Source organism: Nannospalax galili, unplaced genomic scaffold (genome assembly GCF_000622305.1).
Source record: "Nannospalax galili isolate Female #2095 unplaced genomic scaffold, S.galili_v1.0 scaffold1619, whole genome shotgun sequence".
Taxonomy (NCBI): domain Eukaryota; kingdom Metazoa; phylum Chordata; class Mammalia; order Rodentia; family Spalacidae; genus Nannospalax; species Nannospalax galili.
The window spans coordinates 789,051-807,156 of NW_008342739.1; the positions used below are offsets into that span (position 1 = coordinate 789,051).

The window sequence follows — 18,106 nt, forward strand, 5'->3', positions numbered from 1 at the left end:
ACACCACCCAACAACCCACACAAAAAAAAAAAAAAAAAAAAGAAAAAAAAAAAAAGGGCCCTTTTTTCAAAAAAAAAAAAAAAAAAAAAAAAAAAAAAAAAAAAAACATTTAAAAATTAAGCAAATACTTGAATTAAAAAAAATAGAATTATTGTGCATCTATTTGACAGACCCGAAGTAGTTACTGTCTGCGTCTACGGTTTCCATTACAGATGCAAGTAGAAAGTTTCCTTGTACTTTCTGTCTGATTGTGGCAGCCAAGACTGAGTAAGGGGGGGGAGACAGACGAGAGAGAGAGAGAGAGAGAGAGAGAGAGAGAGAGAGAGAGAGAGAATAGAATTACCTTCAGTAAATTAGAAATGGCAGCGACAACGTGCACCTGCACTGTGTGCTGACGGGCTCCTTTCGTGAGCTTTATGCTGCTCAGAAGCTGTTCCAGGGTCAGAACCCTAAAATCAGAAGAAACAAATTTAAATGTAGTTAAGATTTGTAAGAGAAGCTAAAGGTTAGCTGAGCACCTACTGCTATTTATTTTGTTACATTATTTTGTGAGAAGTACTAACATGAAAAACAGGTTATTCAACACTTTGAAATATGTCAGGAAAGACGACACAACAGGAAACTACCCTTACTATGGGTCATTCAAGCAGCAGAGGGGGATCATTACTTTGTGAGAAGAATTACAAATGCTCTCTTGGGGCAGGAGAGGCAGGCTTATCTCTGGTCTACAGGGTGAGCTCCAGGCCAGCCAGTGCTGCATCACCAGACCCTGCCTCAAAAAAAAAAAAAAAAAAAGACTTTTTAAAGAGTTTCCTTGAGCAAATTCAGATACTCCGATACCTATAACTTGTATCAAAGTTTTTACCCTGAAACCTGGGGAAAATAAATGCTTTTTTCTTTAATTCCTTTTAACTTTATGTGTTTGAGTGTTTTGTGAGCATCAGTCATAGTGTACTATGACTGCCTAGTGCCAGGAGAGGGCATCAGCACCCCTGGAACTGGAGTTAAGATGGTTGTTAGCTGCCATGTGGGTGCTGGGAACCGAACCTTTGTAAGAGTAGCCGTTGCTCGTAACTGCTGAACAATCTCTCCTGCTCTGAAATGAACTCTTAAAAAAGATAGTCTCTCAAGGTCAGCCTGATCTACATAGTGAGTTCAGGTCAGCTGGGACTACAGGGAGACCCTGTCTCAAAAAACAAAAAGATAGTCTCTAATGCTTTAAAACTCATAATTTATATATTTCTAAAATTATCTACAGTAGTTGTAACTGCGGGAATACACAATCTAATAACTGGTGCTATGGCTGGGAAGTGTTCCCCAGAGAGCCATCTGGTCAGGGCTTTATGTTGATAGGTTTTTTTTGTTTTTCTTGAGACAGAATCTCCCTGTAGCCCAAGCTAGTCTGGACCTGGAACTCACTATGTAGACTAGGCTGGCCTGTATCGCCCAAAGATCTGCCTTCCTCTGCCTCTGGAGTGCTGGGTTTGAAGGCCCACACCACCCTGCCCGGCTGAAAAATAGCTTTTACTTAAAAAAAAATTTCATGCTGGGTGTGGTGGGTGGGAGGCAGAGGCAGGCGGATCTCTGTGAGTTCCAGGCCAGCCTGGTCTACATAGTGAGTTCCATGACAGCTGGGGCTACAGGGAGATACTGTCTCAAAAAGACCAAAATAATAATAATAATAATAATAATAATAATAATAAATAAAATAAAAAAGAAAAATGAGTGAAGTTTGTATTGTTTTTCAATTAGCTTCAATTTCAATAGATATTTTCCCAAATTTTATTTGTAGCCTCTATGTCCTATATATACTATAACTGTAAAGTTATGGCCCTAAGATATAGGAAAATCATAGTTGTCTTAATATTCAAAAAAACAATTTTCTAGTATGTACTAATTTTTCCAGAAAGAATGAGGTTTAAATCAGTCTGCAATTTTATACAATCAACTCAAATTAAGATGGTAATAACCACTGTTCTAGTTTGCCTTTATTTGCTGTGACAAAATAATCTGACCAATACGAATTTGGGGTCACAGTTCATGAGGGAGTCAAGGTAGGAACTCAGGACAGGAACCTGGAGGCAGGAGCTGGAGCACAGGCCATGGAGGAACGCTGCTTACTGGCTTGCTCCCCTAGCCCCTGCTCAGCCTGCTTTCTTATATAACACAGGCCCACCTGCCCAGGGGTAGCACCACCCACAGTGGGTTGTGCCCTCCCACATCACTCAACAATCCAGAAGATGCCCCACAGACATGGCCACAAGGCCAGTCCAACAGAGGCAGTTCCTAAACTGAGGCTCCCTCAACCCAGGTGTGTCAGGTTGACACCTAAAGCATCCAGCACAGCTACTTTAGAAATATATTCATGGGGCTGGAGAGATGGCTCAGGGGTTAAGAACACTTGTTGGCCAGGTGTAGTGGCACATACCTTTAATCCTGCCACTCCAGAGACAGAGGCAGAACGATCTCTGTGAGTTCCAGGCTGGCCTGGTCTACATAGTGAGTTCCAGGCCAGCTGGGGCTACAGGGAGACCCTGTCTCAAAAAAAGACCAAAAAAAAAGAACACCATTTGTTGTTCTTCCAGAGGATCCAAGTTTGAATCCCAGCACCGAAATGGCAGGTAAGAACCATCCATAACTCCAGGTCCAGGGGACCTGACACCTTCTCAGCTCTGCAGGCTTTGCACGACACAGATGCACTTACATACATGCAAGCAATACACTCAAAATATACATACACACAAAATACACATAAAATATAAATAATAAAAAAAGAATTATCTTCATGACAAGACTAAGGTAAATTTTCTACCTAACTGCTACCCACTAGGAGATATAACTAGGTAAAATGATGGGTTAAATGCTGTGACCTAACTCAAATGCATTGTGGTCTAGCATAAAAGGGAAGGAGGGAAGGGGGACACGGGTGTAAGGATGAGTAAGTGAGGAGAGCAGCGGTCTGGAAACTCCTGACCAGTACAGCCATTTCATTTCTCAGACACCGGACCTTCTGGGATGGCAGACTTCGATCCCATGACAGATTTATGCTCAGTCATCAATGAAGAAACTATCATCCTAACTGAGAAGTCATTAATGAGTCTTAGGTTCTTTCAATGGGGGAGGAATCTTTTTAAAAAATATTTCATTTACAGGTTGGAGAGATGGCTCAGCGGTTAAGAGCACTGACTACTCTTACAGAGGACATGGGTTCGATTCCCAGCACCCACATGGCAGCTATGAACCGTCCTTAACTCCAGTTCCGAAGCCCTCTCCTGACCTTCGCGGCACGGCACGACTCTGGTGCACTCACATACATGCAGGCAATACACTCATACACATTAAAAAAAAATTCATTTACTGTTTTATGTGTACAAGTGTGTTGCCTGCATGTATGTGAGTGCACCCATGTTGTGCAGTGCCAGGAAGGCCAGAAGAGGACGTTGGAGTCCCCTGGAACTGGAGCTATGAACGGTCATCAGCCATCATGTGGGTGTTGGGAATCAAATTCGGGTCCTCCGCAAGAGCAATCAGTGCTCTCAACTGCTGGAGCCATCTCTCCAGCCCAGGGGGAGGAATCTTATATTTACTCATTTTCACAATCAAGCTAAACATACCCATTTTCATCCAATTACTTTTTTGGTTCTGGTCCAAAATTCATTTTAGGTAAACCACCAAAATCAACATTTGAAATCCGTACAAATGTAAGACTAAAACCCAAACTTGTAATAGTTCTGTAACATTTCCAAAGAAGGCCTATGAGACCTAGTTTAAGTGAAAAAATAAATAAGGGACTGGAGACATGTCTCCATGGTTAAAAGTACTGGCTGCTCTTCCAGAGGACCCGGGTTAGATTCCCAGCACCTGTATGGCAGCTAACAACCATCTGGACTTTGCACGACACAGGGGCACTTACATGTAGGTTCATAAATTATTTTTTTGTCAAAATTTACTTCGTTTGCATTAGAGCTAGATGATAGGCTTACTGTGGGCAAAGTACCGTATCCACAACAATACCTACTTTAGAGCATTTAATAATGTCTTTCTTTCTTTCAATTTACTTAAGACAGTTTCACTATGTAGATCAGGCTAGCCTTGGACTCAGTTTTCTGCCTCAGCCCCCTGTGTGCTGGGATTATGGCAGGTGCCATCAGGCCTGGCTTGCATTACTAATTTCTTGTCAATATTAGCTGTGTGAAAACACACTTACCCTTAACTGTTTGAAGTAATTTCCTGGCATCCCTCTCACCTGCCAGTTCTCTAAGTGTGCATTCACCAAAGCAGTTAAATACGTCAGGATAAGCAACCATGGAAGAGATTTACCTCTGAGCTTCCTCCACATGGGCACAGACAACCCCAAAGAGCTTGGCTGCGGAGCTGCCAACAGACAGTGCTGGAGGCAGGGGCTTTGGCACAGAATCTCCCTCTACGTCCGTCTCATAAATAGAGTAAGGGTCATATTCCAGACTTCCACAGGCAATGCCATTACCAAGCAAGAGCTAAATAGAAAACAAATGTACATGAGGTTTTAAAAGTCACTCAAGATTGAATCTACCCGAGATTTGCTTCACAGTGACTGTACCACCACACCTGTTCTTCAATAAACCTATGGTCGGTCTCTTGCAGCAAAGGACTTAATATGAAGAGATCATCAGGGTGACAGAGGGGTGGAAGTAAACACGTGGACGCTGCTGCCTGGGAATCGGGGGCAGTCAGTTCAGCAGCCAGCTCTTTGAGGACGGCACAGAGGTTCTCTGTTGAGTCAGAGAAAAAGAGCAATTAGCAGTTTACTATTAGCGTTTAACTGGCTAGAGTATGGGATTAAAGAAAAGCTCATGTTGAGCTTTAATCCACACTGGCCAACTTGAATATGTCAGTGCCAAAGACTGTATTTCTCATTGTAGAAAATCCTCTACAAATGAATGCCTCAGCTACGTGTCCACTACTCCCAAAGCTAAGAACGGACAGTGAAATGACATTAACTGTATACAATACTAACTAAAGTTACCACTGTTTAAAATAAAATCACATGAAGTACAAAAGTAGACGAGTACAATACTCTCGTATCTTGAGCACGTAATAAATTGTGTGTTCTTTTTTGTTAAGAAAACAACCAGGCTGGGCAGGAAGTCCAGTAGTATGAAACTTGCCCAGTATGCCTGAGGCACCAGTTCAATCACTAGCACCAGGGGTAAAGATTAGCCTGGCTAGGTGCCACACTCCTGAATAGTTCTACCTGCTCAGGAGGCTGTCACAGGACCTGGCTGGAAGCCTGCCTGGACAGCATACCACAATCTCAAAAGAAAGAAACAGGAAGGCAGACAGTGTTGGAAAAAATTGGTTTTAAAAAAGCAGACTGCCGGGTGTGGTAGGCACGCCTTTAATCCCAGCACTCAGGAGGCAGAGACAGGCAGATCTCTGTGAGTTCAAGGCCAGCCTGATCTACATAGTGAGTTCTAGGACAGCTGGGGCTGCAGGGAGACCCTGTCTCAAAAAGACCAAAAAAAAAAAAAAAAAAGCAGAGACTGAAAATATTATACATGCATCATGGAAAACCTCCAACATCAGAAGGAGACGTTGGTATCACAACCCTGTCTCTGCAGCCAGCATGTGCTTAGCACTGTTCTGGAAGCAGCGGGAACAATCCCATTTCACAGACAGCCCATCATCCTTCATGCTATTTTGAAGTGACCCAAAATTGTGGCTCACTTCACCCACAAATGTATTATTTATTTAATTTATTTATTATTTAATGTGTATGAGTGTTATGCCTGCATGCATGCAAGTGCACCCATGTTGTGCAGTGCCTGAGGACAGAAGGGTGTGTTGGAACTGGAGTTACAGATGGTTGTTAGCTGCCATGTGGGTGTTAGGAACTGAACTTGGGTCTTCCGCAAGAGCATCCAGTGTTCTTAACTGCTGAGTCATCTGTGCAGCCCCACAAATGCATTTTAACTATAGTTAAGGATATTTTACTTAAATATAATCTCACCATCATAATTTCATGTTTTAAAAACATTACTAAATATCAAATATCTACTCAGTATCCAAATTTCCAACTGTTCATAAACACCAGGCTTTGCTTCTGTTTGAATTTGGAACGGTAAGGTCTACATGATGCAACTGGTTGATGCATCTTAAGTCTCTTTGAATCGAATATTCTCCCTCTGTTTTCTTCCTTGCAAATCATCTGAATAAACGTTATTTGTTCTGTAGAACTTTCTATGGTCTAGATTTTGATAACAGCACTCTGGTACAATTTAATTTTTTCCTCTACCATCTTTTTTATTTTTTGGAAGTGGGTGGCGGGATCTAGAGACAGGTACATGTTGGTGATACTGTTCACGGGCAGAACCGTGCTCTTCCATACATATGAGAAACACAGGCCTGTCTCCTCATGTACTTCTGTTTTGAAAAAGTGCTCCATTTATAACATTGTTCCAAATTACCACCTCAAAAATGCTTTATCCTAATTTTTAATGGATTATCAGCACAATTTTTTTTTTTTGAGACAGGGTCTCCCTATTGTCCCAGCTGGCCTGAAAACCACTAATGAAGACTAGCCTGGCCTCAATCTCACAGAGATCTGCCTGCCTCTGCCTCCCTAGTTTTGGGATTAAAGGTGTGCCACCATGCCTGGCCAATTTTTAGTGTTTTTGTCTATCTGTCTGCCTTTGTGTTTTTCATACAGGCAGGTACCTGTGGGGTCAGAAGATAACTTGTGGAGGTCTGTCTCCTTTCATCATGTAGGTTTTGGGGATCAGACTCAGGTCATTAAGCTTGACGACAAGCATCTTGAACCCACTGAGCCATCTTCCCAGCACTTCATGCAAAGCTTTACCTACACAGACCTTAAATGGCTTTTGCCAGTTTGTAATGTAATTGCAGCAGGAATGAAGACTAAAAAGCCTTAGGGAAACATTCCCTTTTGCACGTTTTTCTTTGACCACTGAGGTCAGGATGAAATGAGGACTGGGGCTGATGTCTAGCTCTCAGAAATGGTAGGAAGGGCGAGTCAGGAAGCAGTGTTTGCTGTCGTCTCCTTTTTAAATCATCAGTAGCCCTAACACTAGTAAACACAAATATTTATTAATAGACGACAGGTGTTGTGAAATGTACCAATCAATTTATAGAAGAGCTCTCCTAAGAGATCCCATGACATCAACTCTACAGATGAGCAAACAGGAATGTTTGTTACTGGTTAGAGATTGCAATGCAGTTACAGAGCCGTCAGATTAAAACGCGACCTGGGCAGCGGGCTCCAGAACATGAGTTTTTTCATCACTGTACTCAATTACTCACGTGTTCAAGCCACATTTAAGATGCAACAGAGAATTTTTGCTTGTTTGCTTTGCAGTGCCGGGAACTAAACCCAGGGTCTTGCATATTCCAAGCAAGCCTTCTACCACTTGAGCCTCTGCCCTCTTTTCATTGTATTCTATTTTGAGATAGTCTCAGGGTATTACTCAGACTGGCAATGACTGCAATCTGTAACCCAAGCAGGCTGTAAACTCAGATCCTCCTGACTCAGTTCCCTGAGTATCTTGAATCGGCCACTAAGCCTGGCCGAGAAAACTGTTTAATTATACTTTACTCTTCCTTCGGAGAAGCTGTAAAATCTGGTGTACAGTGTATAACGATAACGTGAAGGGACTGTTACACTCAGACAGAGATGACAGGCAGGAACTGCAGAGGTGCACAGGGATCAGTGACTGCTAACCTAGGAAAAGTACAGGTGCTCAAAGAAACGTTGGTAAGCTGGGTTACCAGCACGTGACAGTAATAATTTTGTTGTCAGTACAATATGCGAAGTATTTTTGGTCATACAGCTAAGTGTGAAAATAGTGGAAAATATTTCTCAGTTAAACTGACTCCTTGCATAACTGTCACTGGAAAAAGTACTGAAGGATTTTGAAATGTAAATAAGCTTTTGTTGTAGAAATTTTTCACTAACTTTCTAGCGGTAATGGGGAACTATTTTTGGTGCAGAGAATATGAAAATATTTTGAAATGATAGCCACACCAAACCTAAGATAGTAAATAAAAACCAAGAACTCAAATTTTAATCCACAACCTTGAGGAAGCAAAGTCACTCTTTTTGTTTTGATACAGGATCTTACTCTGTAGCTCAGGCTGGCCTTGAATTCGAGAGATACTCCTACCTCAGCTTTAGGAATGCTGGGATTACAGTCCTGGAGATTACAGGCATTAACCACCATGCCTGCTGATTTAAGTCACTCTTTAAGATAAGCAATTTCTTGCATGTCTTTTTTAAAAAAATATTTTATTATTTTTATTTTATGTGTATGAGTGTTTTGCCTACATGTATGTGAGTGCACCCTGTGTCCTGCAATGCCACGGAGGTCAGAAGAGGTCTTCGGATTCCCCTGGAACTGGAGTTAAGGATGGTTCGTAGCCACCATGTGGGTGCTAGGAATCAAATCTAGATCCTCTGCAAGAGCAGTCAGTGCTCTTAACTGTTAAGCCATCTCTCCAGCCCCCCTTTTCTTAGGTCTTTTTTGAGACAGGGTGTCCCGGTAGCCCCAGCTGGACTGGAACTTACTATGTAGACCAGGCTGGCCTTGAACTCACAGAGATCTGCCTGCCTCTGCCTCCTGAGTGTTGGGATTAAAGGCGTGAGCCATCACACCTGGCCCCTTATATGTATTGCCGGTGTGTTGAAACAACAGATAAATCAGAACTTTAAGCCTATTTTGTTAATCCTAACCTCCAAATTATGTAAGTTTAGATACATTTAAGACTACTATTTCTTTTTGTGTTAAATATTCAGGCATTCCTATAGGTTATTTTTTGCACTATGAGCCATGTTATTTAGAAAGCCAATGGGAGTGTGTGTGTGTGTGTGTGTGTGTGTGTGTGTGTAGTCCAGAGGTAAACATCTGGTATCTACCACAACTGCTCTCCATATTATTTTAAAAATATTTTATTATTACTTTTAGCTGTATGATGTAGTGCCTACATGTCTGTAAATGCACCTATATTGTGCAATACTCTTAGACATCAGAAGAGGGCATCAGATTCCCTGGAACTGGAATTAGTCCTAATTTAAACTGCATTAGGACAATGGTTGGCTGCAATATGGGTTCTGGGAACTGAACGTGGATCCTCTGTAAGAGCAGCCAGTGCTCTTAACAGCTGAGTCAACTCTCCAGCCCCTCTTTACATTATATTTTGAGACAGGGTCTTTCACTGAACCTAGAGCTCTTTGATTCAGCAAAGCTGGCTGGCCACCAAGCTCTAGAAACTCACCTGTCTCTACAGACCCAGCACCAGGATTAAAGATGCACCCTGCTGTGCCTGGCTTTTTACATGGGGATCCAAACTTAGGTCCATGTGCTTGCATGGCAAATAATTTACTGCCTGAACGATCTCAAGACATACCCCTATAGTTTTATTGTGACACTGGAGACTGAATCCAGGGCCTCACACATGTTTATTAATCACTTTATCAATGAGCTATTTTGCTCTACAGGGATTAAACAAATGTGTTAAGTAGAACTTTTTTTCTTAAATGGAAAAGTACTTAAGATAAATAAAAACTTGTATTGGCATGGTTGCAAAGTTGGAAAAAATAGCAAATTATTATTATTACTGCTATAACCCCAATTTCATTGTTAAAGTACAAAGAAAAACCTGTAACAGGCAGAACAGTGGAGTAATAAACACATCCATTTTTCTCCTCAAACAACACCTGGTTGAACTGGGTTCAGCTGGGTAACTCGAGCTTAAGAATTCACGTTTATCCCCTTTGAATGAGCTTCGTACATCTGCCCTATGCCAGGCTAGCACGACAAACACCGAGCTCGTGCCCAAAGGGCAGCCGTGCGGCAGAACAGCTACACATCAGCTTTTCCTTCGCATCTATCTAAGAAAACAATGCAAAGAAAAGGAAACCCCTCAACCACACAACTACAAGGAGCTACTGCCAGCCACTCCGCACCTGTGCTTTCTACCCCTCACAACGCCCTCACATTTATAATTACTGTGTCAGACTGAGAAAAGCAAATCTGAAAAAGCTCAGGTACACTGCTCAAGGTCTCCCACTCACTCCATCTGGCATTCAAATTCCTTTCTTTCCATGAGGTCATTTAAAGTTATTATAAAGATTACACAAGGCCATTTTATGTAAATCTATGGTATACTGAGCATATTCTTATTTTTTATTGAAACAAAAATACTGTCATAATTTTTCTAAAAATAATTTTTCTTGGGGCAGCAGTTAAGAGCACTGGCTGCTTTCGTACAGGACCAGGGTTCACTTCCCAGCACCAACATGGTATCTAACAACCATCTGTAACTGCAGTTCCAGGGGAATCTGATGCCCTCTTCTGACCTCCTCAGGTACTACAGGACACCATTGTATTTACACACATGTCGGTAATATATTCATATACATGAAACAAAAATTGCTAAAATATTTTAAAACAATAAATAAAAATTATTTTTTCCTTAATTCATGTTAGAAAAATACATATACTTCAAAAAGGCAGAGGATTCAGGCATGGTGGCACACGCCTTTAATCTCAGCACTTGGGAGGCAGAAGCAGGTGGATCTCTGTGAGTTCAAGGCCAGCCTGGTCTACATAGTGAGTTCCAGGACAGCTGGGGCTACAGGGAGACCCTGTCTCAAAAAGACCAAAAAAAAAAAAAAAAAAAAGTAGAGGATACATTTAGAATTTGTTTAAAAAATTCATAGTAAATCCTGACTTTGTTTCTTTCGAAATTTTTTATTACATTTGCTTTATTTATTAGGTAAGGGACGATGCACAAGTCATGGCACATGTAGAGGTCAGAGGACAACTTGTGGGAACTGGTTCTCTCCTTCCACAATGTATCAAAACTCAGGTTTTTAGGCAACAAAGCACCTTCACCCAGTGAGTCATCTCGCCTGCCCCTGACTTTGCTTCCCTTTTTTTTTTTTGAGACAGGATCTATGTAGCCCTGGCTAGCCTGGAATTAACTATGTACACCAGGTTGGCCTTGAACTCACAGAGATCTGCCGGTCTCTGTCTCTAGAATGCTTGGAATAAAGGTTTGTGCCATCACACCCCACCACAAACTTTATTTGTTTTGATTTTTTCTTTTGGGACAGTGTCCGCATGAGTCCAGGCTGGCCTTGAACTCAATCTTTTTTTTTTTTATTTTAAAATTTTATTTATTATTTTTATTTTATGTGCATGGGTGTATTGCCTGCACGTAGGTAACTGCACCCGTCATGCAATGCCCACGGAGGACAGAAGAGGCTGTCGGATCCCCTGGAACTGGAGTTATGGACAGTTGTTAGCTGCCATGTGGGTGCTGGGATTCGAACCCGGGTCTTCTGCAAGAACAGTCAGTGCTCTTAACTGCTGAGCCATCTCTCCAGTCCCTGAATTCAATCTTTCTAATCCTATGTGCACCACTATGCCCAGCTAATAAATTTATGTTTAATCTTGGTCCCACTGTTTACTGGATATATGTTTCTGATTTCACTTAAGGACTCTCTAAGCCTTTATCAAGACAGGAAACTGTACCTAGATTGGCGATTTGTCCTAAGTGAAACAAATGTTACATACTATTTTTAGAACAGTGTCTAAAATAGAAAATGACTCAATTGAGAGCTTCTGAAAAATCCAGTGTATTAATAGTTTGCAGCTCTTTCCGAGGATAGGTACCTGCGGTGATAGTTAACACTTTTCTGGGCACATCCACAAACCAAAAAGAGTCTGGAACAATATTATTCACATGGCTACAAAAGCCACAATAGAAGTTAAATGAATATGTATGGTATAGGTTATACTAGTTCAATTTTCAGAAACATATAAGCAAAAAATGTAGTTTCGTAAGAAATATACGAAGTGACATTTGACTTAGCATGGCTCAAATATTAAAAGAGAAGACATATCTCAATTTTCAACTCCTAGAATAAACATCTTATTCAGTTAGAGGAACAATGCATTTTCTTAAACCCGTATTTTATACGAGGCACAATGGCACACCTGCAATCCCTGCACTCAAGATTACAGCAGAGGCAGGAGGATCAGGAGTTCAAGGCTATCCTCAGACACATAAAAAGTCTAAGGCCAGCTTGGGCTACATGAAACTGTCTCAAAAAAAAGAAAAATTAATCTTTTCAAGTGCAGAATTACACTAATTACACTAATCCAAAGTTGTTTCTTGTACCTAGTAAGTGTCTAAAAATACATGTTATATAGTATAAAATAGTGGACTGTGAGTTAAAAAAATATTTTTGAAGGCAGAGTCTCACTGCTCTTGGGGCCTAGCTGGCTTGAAACTATCACTATATAGACCAGTTTGGCATGGAATTCAGAGTTCCACCTGCCTCTGCTTTCTGAGTACAGGGATTAAGACAGGACTCTACACCTCTAAAAAATAAGGTACTAAATAATTGCCATTATTTATTCAGTCAAGTGTTTAACAAGCAATTATTGATTCCAAGATATTGATCTAGTCAATATCTAAAGCAACTAAACATTTTGGTCTAAGTCACATACCTTTATAAGTTTCAGGAGGTAATAAAACCAGCAGTTCATAAAGCCTTTGTCTATAAACTACTGATGGTGTTTTCAAAGGACTTCCATATGTTTTTAATATTGAAGAAAGCCTTAAAATAGAAGAAAAAGTATATCTTAAGCATTATATGAAAATGTACAAACATGGAACAGGTTGACATATAAGTATAAATTAACATTAGTGCTAATTTATGTTTGCTTTGTTTATTTATTTATTTATTTTGGTCTTTTTGAGACAGGGTCTCCCTGTAATCCCAGCTAGCTTGGAACTTGCTATGTAGACCAGGCTGGCCTCGAACTCACAGGGATCTACCTGCCTCTGCTGGGACTAAGGGCATGAGCCACCAATAAGTTGTGACCATAAGGTGTAAGTGATCTGGGGATGTAGTTCAGCGGTAGAGACCTCCCTAGTATAAATGAGTACTGGGTTTGATTCCTAGCACTAAAAAAACAAACAAAAACAAAAACAATCAAACAAGTAATAAAAATTTTCTGTCATACTTCCTAAAATGGAGCATAAAAACTGAAAATTGTATAGCCATTTTCATCTCAAAGGTCACAATATTATATCTGAAACCTTAAGCTCTTAGTACAAAATTCCAAAATTTGTAACTTGGTATTTGCCAAAACCCCAAATTCTAGATAATTACCTCAATAAATAAAGTAAAATAAAACACTGGTTCCATTTTATACCTTTTAGCTTGATAATCTCCACAGAAAACATTTCTAAAACCTACGTAGAATTTTTTATTTGTGGAAACTAAGAACAAATTCATGCATTTTTGTGTTTCTTTACAGTCAGGTCAGAGAATTACAGCTAAGATACGGAAACTATTCCATTCATATTCTGTGTACTTTTGTTTGTATATTTATTTTCAGACAGAGTCTCAACTATGTAGCCCATGATGACCTATAACTCTCTATGTAGCCCAGCCTGGTCTTGAATTTGTGATGATCACTTTGTCTCCCAAGTGCTGGGATTATAGGTGTGCTCCACTGCATCCTGCTTATACACAGCTGCAAAACGCACGTATATCACTAATGAGTACTTAAGGACAGACGGATTATGAATATGTAAGTACTGGGAGGGAAACATTCAGATCTACAATTTGCGTGTTCATGTGTTCACATATGGGGGTGTGCACACATGCATGTATGTACATGTGCATGTGGAGGATGGAACATGACACTGAATGTCTTCTTGGATCCCTCTCTACTTGACTGAGGTAGGGTCTCTTGCTGAACCGAGAACTCACCAATTCCAGCTAATCTAACCAACCAGCTTGCTCCAGGAATCCTGTCTGCCTCCTGAGTGTTTGGATTACAGGTAGCAACATGCCTGGCCAGCTTTAGGGGTTCAGGGGATCCATATTCTAGTTCTCAAGCTTGCACTGCAAGTGCTTTACCCACCGAGCCTTCTTCCCAGCCATGCAAATTAATTTTTTTTGGATCCATAATTCCTTATTATTTATTCTTCTCTTACAAAAGACACTTGGAACAAATAAATATAAAATGGTGTATGTCATATTTAGCAATGGTTAAATACACATTTTCTTGATATTCCTCACAGGAATAAACTAATAAAATCTTCAGAGATATACTGACCCCACTGAAACCCATCCACCTCCTGCCTTTTTTTTTTCTTTTTAAACAACAAAAGGCAATTCTTTTAATTTTCTACAGCTTTTAACAATGAATTATCAAAACAAATAAGCTAACATTGATCAGGAACCAAGACATGTAGGTTAACAAGTTTTAAAAATACATGTGTGAGCCAGTCGTGCTGGCGCACGCCTTTAATCCCAGCACTCGGGAGGCAGAGGCAGGCGGATCTCTGTGAGTTCAAGGCCAGCCTTGTCTACACAGTGAGTTCCAGGACAGCTGTGGCTACAGGGAGACCCTGTCTCAAAAAGACCAAAAAATAAATAAATAAATAAAAATACATGTGTGTATAAATACACACACAATATGATATTGTCCAGAAACTCCAACTAATGAATGTCTTACAATATGAATTTCCTAGGCAACAAGTCACAAGTCTTCAGAAGTGTGAATAAACACCAGAAAGCCCAAAGCAAAGATCGAGCACTGTCCATCAATGTGCAGGACCAAGAATCCCATGAGAGTCACTCGGCATCGGGATTCAGTGACAATTTACAAATTAGCCTCTTCACAGTAGAAGGCAGTGCATCATGATGGAAGTGGATCACGGCCACTGCTGAGACACATACATCACTGTGGCTGATTACTCAGGAATCCAAATGTACCTCCAGAGCATGTAATCTGGAGTATGAATTTAAAGGCAGACAGTAAAAATAGCAGTTGAATGGAACCTGCTTGGAACAATCTTTTATTTTTATTTTCCTTTAAGGCTACAGAAAATCTGCACATAAGGAAATTAATAATAAAAATATCCCCTAGGAATGGCCAAGATGTTGTCAAATTCCACAGCAAGGAGTTGTACCACTTTCTACTCTGCAGGTGTACTTTCTTGTGAGTCTGCAGGGTTCGGATCAATTCTTTCTGGAAATACTAGCTTCTTACAAACTGCCTCCTTGATTGGTAAGTATTGTGGTATTTCATTAGGTTCCGTGAAGAGGGACAGTGGAATGTGCATTAAATTAGCAATTTTGCTCTCTCGTGACATATATTTTCATAACATGTAGGTCTTGTCGGCCTCGTGATAGAGGCTCGTATCATTCATTCTGATAAGCACCCCATCAATTCTCAAGAACTGCAACAGCAGGAAAAAACTTGAAGGCATTACTCTAATTTTCACACTCAGTGTGGAAACTCCATGACCATGTGGTTCATCTTCAAACAGAACTTCTTCAAAAAATTTAATCTGTCTTCTGGCTTTCAATTTCTCTGTATCTACGTGATCCGTTGCAGGTACAACCTTCAACTTAAGAGAGTCTCCCAGGACTGTTCCTTCACAACGTGCTGACAGGTCCGGTCACATGGTTTGATAACTTGTTTGGAGTGTTCACCTTCCGTCCTACTTTCCTGCCACTCTTCAGCACAAGCCACTTGAAGCATTCCTTCATAGTTGTTTACACATCTCAGTGCATCTGTAGCACTGCACTCAATTCCAAAGCCAGAGCCATGCTGGATCCTTAAAACGTCTCCAAACATCATTTCAGGGAAAGATGGCATATGCAATTCAGCAGCTAACTTCTCCACATCCGCTGACCTCAAGACGTGGGTCTTGGCGGCTGTCAGCTTCCAGGGCCTGAAGGAGAAGTCCTGGTGGCTCCTTTGGAAGCTGTGGGTCATCATGGCCGAGGTGGAGCCACAGGGCCACACGGAGCAGGAGGCCGTGGCCTTGGCCAGGGTCACGGCCCAGTCTCCCTGCAGCACGGCCCCACCCCCTGCCCACAATTTTTTTTTTTTTTGGTCTTTTTGAGACAGGGTCTCCCTGTAGCCCCAGCTGTCCTGGAACTCACTATGTAGATCAGGCTGGCCTTGAACTCACAGAGATCCACCTGCCTCTGCCTCCCTGGTGCTGGGATTAAAGGCGTGTGCACTAGGCCCGGCACAAATTTTCAATATAGAGGGATTTAACAAGGTAGCTGTTAAGATCAGTTACATTATATAGCAACAATAAACAGAACATATCTACCACACAGCACTTATTTAATAACTACAACAATAAACCCTGGGAAGATGAATACAGGGAAACTGTGTTGTCTGGACATCACAGGGCAGTTGCACATAAGATGCTTATGACAGCACACACAAGATCTGTGCAAACCCAAGCCTGACCAGGACCCAGCATGGATGGGGAGGTGGGTAGGAAGGCCCAGTTCTAGTTGAGGATCTATAGGCAACTTGTAGATTCTGGGAGAGGGAGAGTCAGTGTTCCTTACTGGCATGATGCCTGGTAGGTTGACCAGACTCCAAAGGATAGACCCACACCAAGAGCTTTAGGAAACACAGATCAGACTTGATAGGCCTTAAAAAAAAGACAATAACAGAGGAAATGAAGTGGGGGGTAGTAAAGGTGGAAGTAGAGGGGGGAGGAGATCTGAATATGATCAAAATATATTGTACGAAATTCTGAGGGCTGGAGAGATGGTTCAGCGGTTAAGAACACTGGCTGTTCTTGCAAAAGACCGGGGCTCGAATCCCAGCACCCACATGGCAGCTGACAACTGTCCATAACTCCAGTTCCAGGGGATCCGGCAGCCTCTTCTGTCCTCTGTGGGCATTGCATGATATGGGTGCACTTACACACATGCACGCAATACACGCATACACATAAAAATAAAAAATTAAGTCACCCAGGGTATCTTGTCACAAAAATGTCTAAATTTATAGTAAATTCAAGGAATGAATCGACAATGGCCTTCAGAAGTATTTGTTTTATAGTGCTGGCTACTAAGCCCTACTCAATGAATGAGCTACTTCTCCAGCCCCAAAAGGTAATTTTAATAGTGAATTGAAAGTAAATGGCATGATAACAATGCAAAAGTGAACAATACAAGCAGGTCTGCTAGGATACTAGAAATACTAGAAAATACTAGAAAACACATCCATCACGTACTTTCACAGAATCCTTATGAAATCAGTTCTCTTCTATCAAGCTACCTATTACACTTTCAAATCAACTCAAATGTATTGAGCACTGATCTGATCATAAAAACGAGTTAACATATGTGATCTCTACCTTGAGAATTCATAACCACTCTCTGATAAATACTCAATATTAAGGGTAATAGATACAAATTCCAAAATTACCATTTACATGAGTTCTTTTTCTATAGGGACAGTAAAATTACAAGTATATAAAATGATGGAAAGAGAGGAGTAACACAGAAATGTGTTTCTTGGCCACTTGTGGTCTACCAGAAACGTCACACATACTCTGGTCTAGCAGTTTAGTTTAGAAATGGTTTTTGGAAGACTGTGTAGTCTCTCCATTGGATGTGCCATAACAGTGTTGTTTCTAGATTCCATCATGCTTTTCTCCTTTGTGGGTCTCCATGTAATAGAACAAAGCCCTGCATGTGTCTCTAGATTTGGGAAGAAAGAAGCAACTTGGTATGTTATTACATGCCTGTAATCCAAGTTCTCAAGACTGTGGAGATGGAAGACAGAAGGACTAGGAGTTCCAAAGATGTCTGGGTTCAAGAGTGAGATCCTGCCTCAGTAAAGTAAAAAGGGAACATAAAAAGCAAAGCATGGTGTATATGGAAAAGATGACAGAAGATGAAGAAAATTATTTCAAAGCCTGGCTAGGCTCATAGAATTCTAAGGAAAGCAACCATTGCACTTACGTGAAAACATGGCAACAAATAGTAACTACATCAAAATCATAGGATTTAACAGCATTCAAAAGCTACCAGTCAAAACATGCCAATTGGCAGGGCTTGGTTGCACACACCTTTAATCCCAGCACTCAGGGAACAGAGGCAGGTGGATCTCTATGAGCTGAAGATCAATCTGACCTAAACAGGGACTTCCAGATTACCCAGGGAGACACAGTGACTCTCTCTTTTTTGCCTCTCTCTCTCTCTCTCTCTCTCTCTCTCTCTCTCTCTCTCAAAAATAAGTAAATATAAGCTGCATTGCTT

At 41.0% G+C, this 18,106-nt stretch overlaps 1 protein-coding gene and 1 pseudogene across 1 annotated transcript in view; both read right to left on the reverse strand.

The window, feature by feature from the left end:
* Nucleotides 1-18,106, reverse strand: part of Heatr5a (HEAT repeat containing 5A) — a gene marked incomplete at its 5' end in the record, with an annotated part of 82,101 nt that overhangs the window by 62,851 nt on the left and 1,144 nt on the right. The window contains 4 exons of the mRNA XM_029566290.1: nt 344-449; nt 4,321-4,496; nt 4,588-4,751; nt 12,513-12,622. Of these exons, the coding sequence (XP_029422150.1) occupies nt 344-449; nt 4,321-4,496; nt 4,588-4,751; nt 12,513-12,622 (556 nt within the window). The remainder of the gene's footprint in view (nt 1-343; nt 450-4,320; nt 4,497-4,587; nt 4,752-12,512; nt 12,623-18,106) is intronic.
* LOC103738695 lies at nt 15,001-15,889 on the reverse strand (annotated as a pseudogene).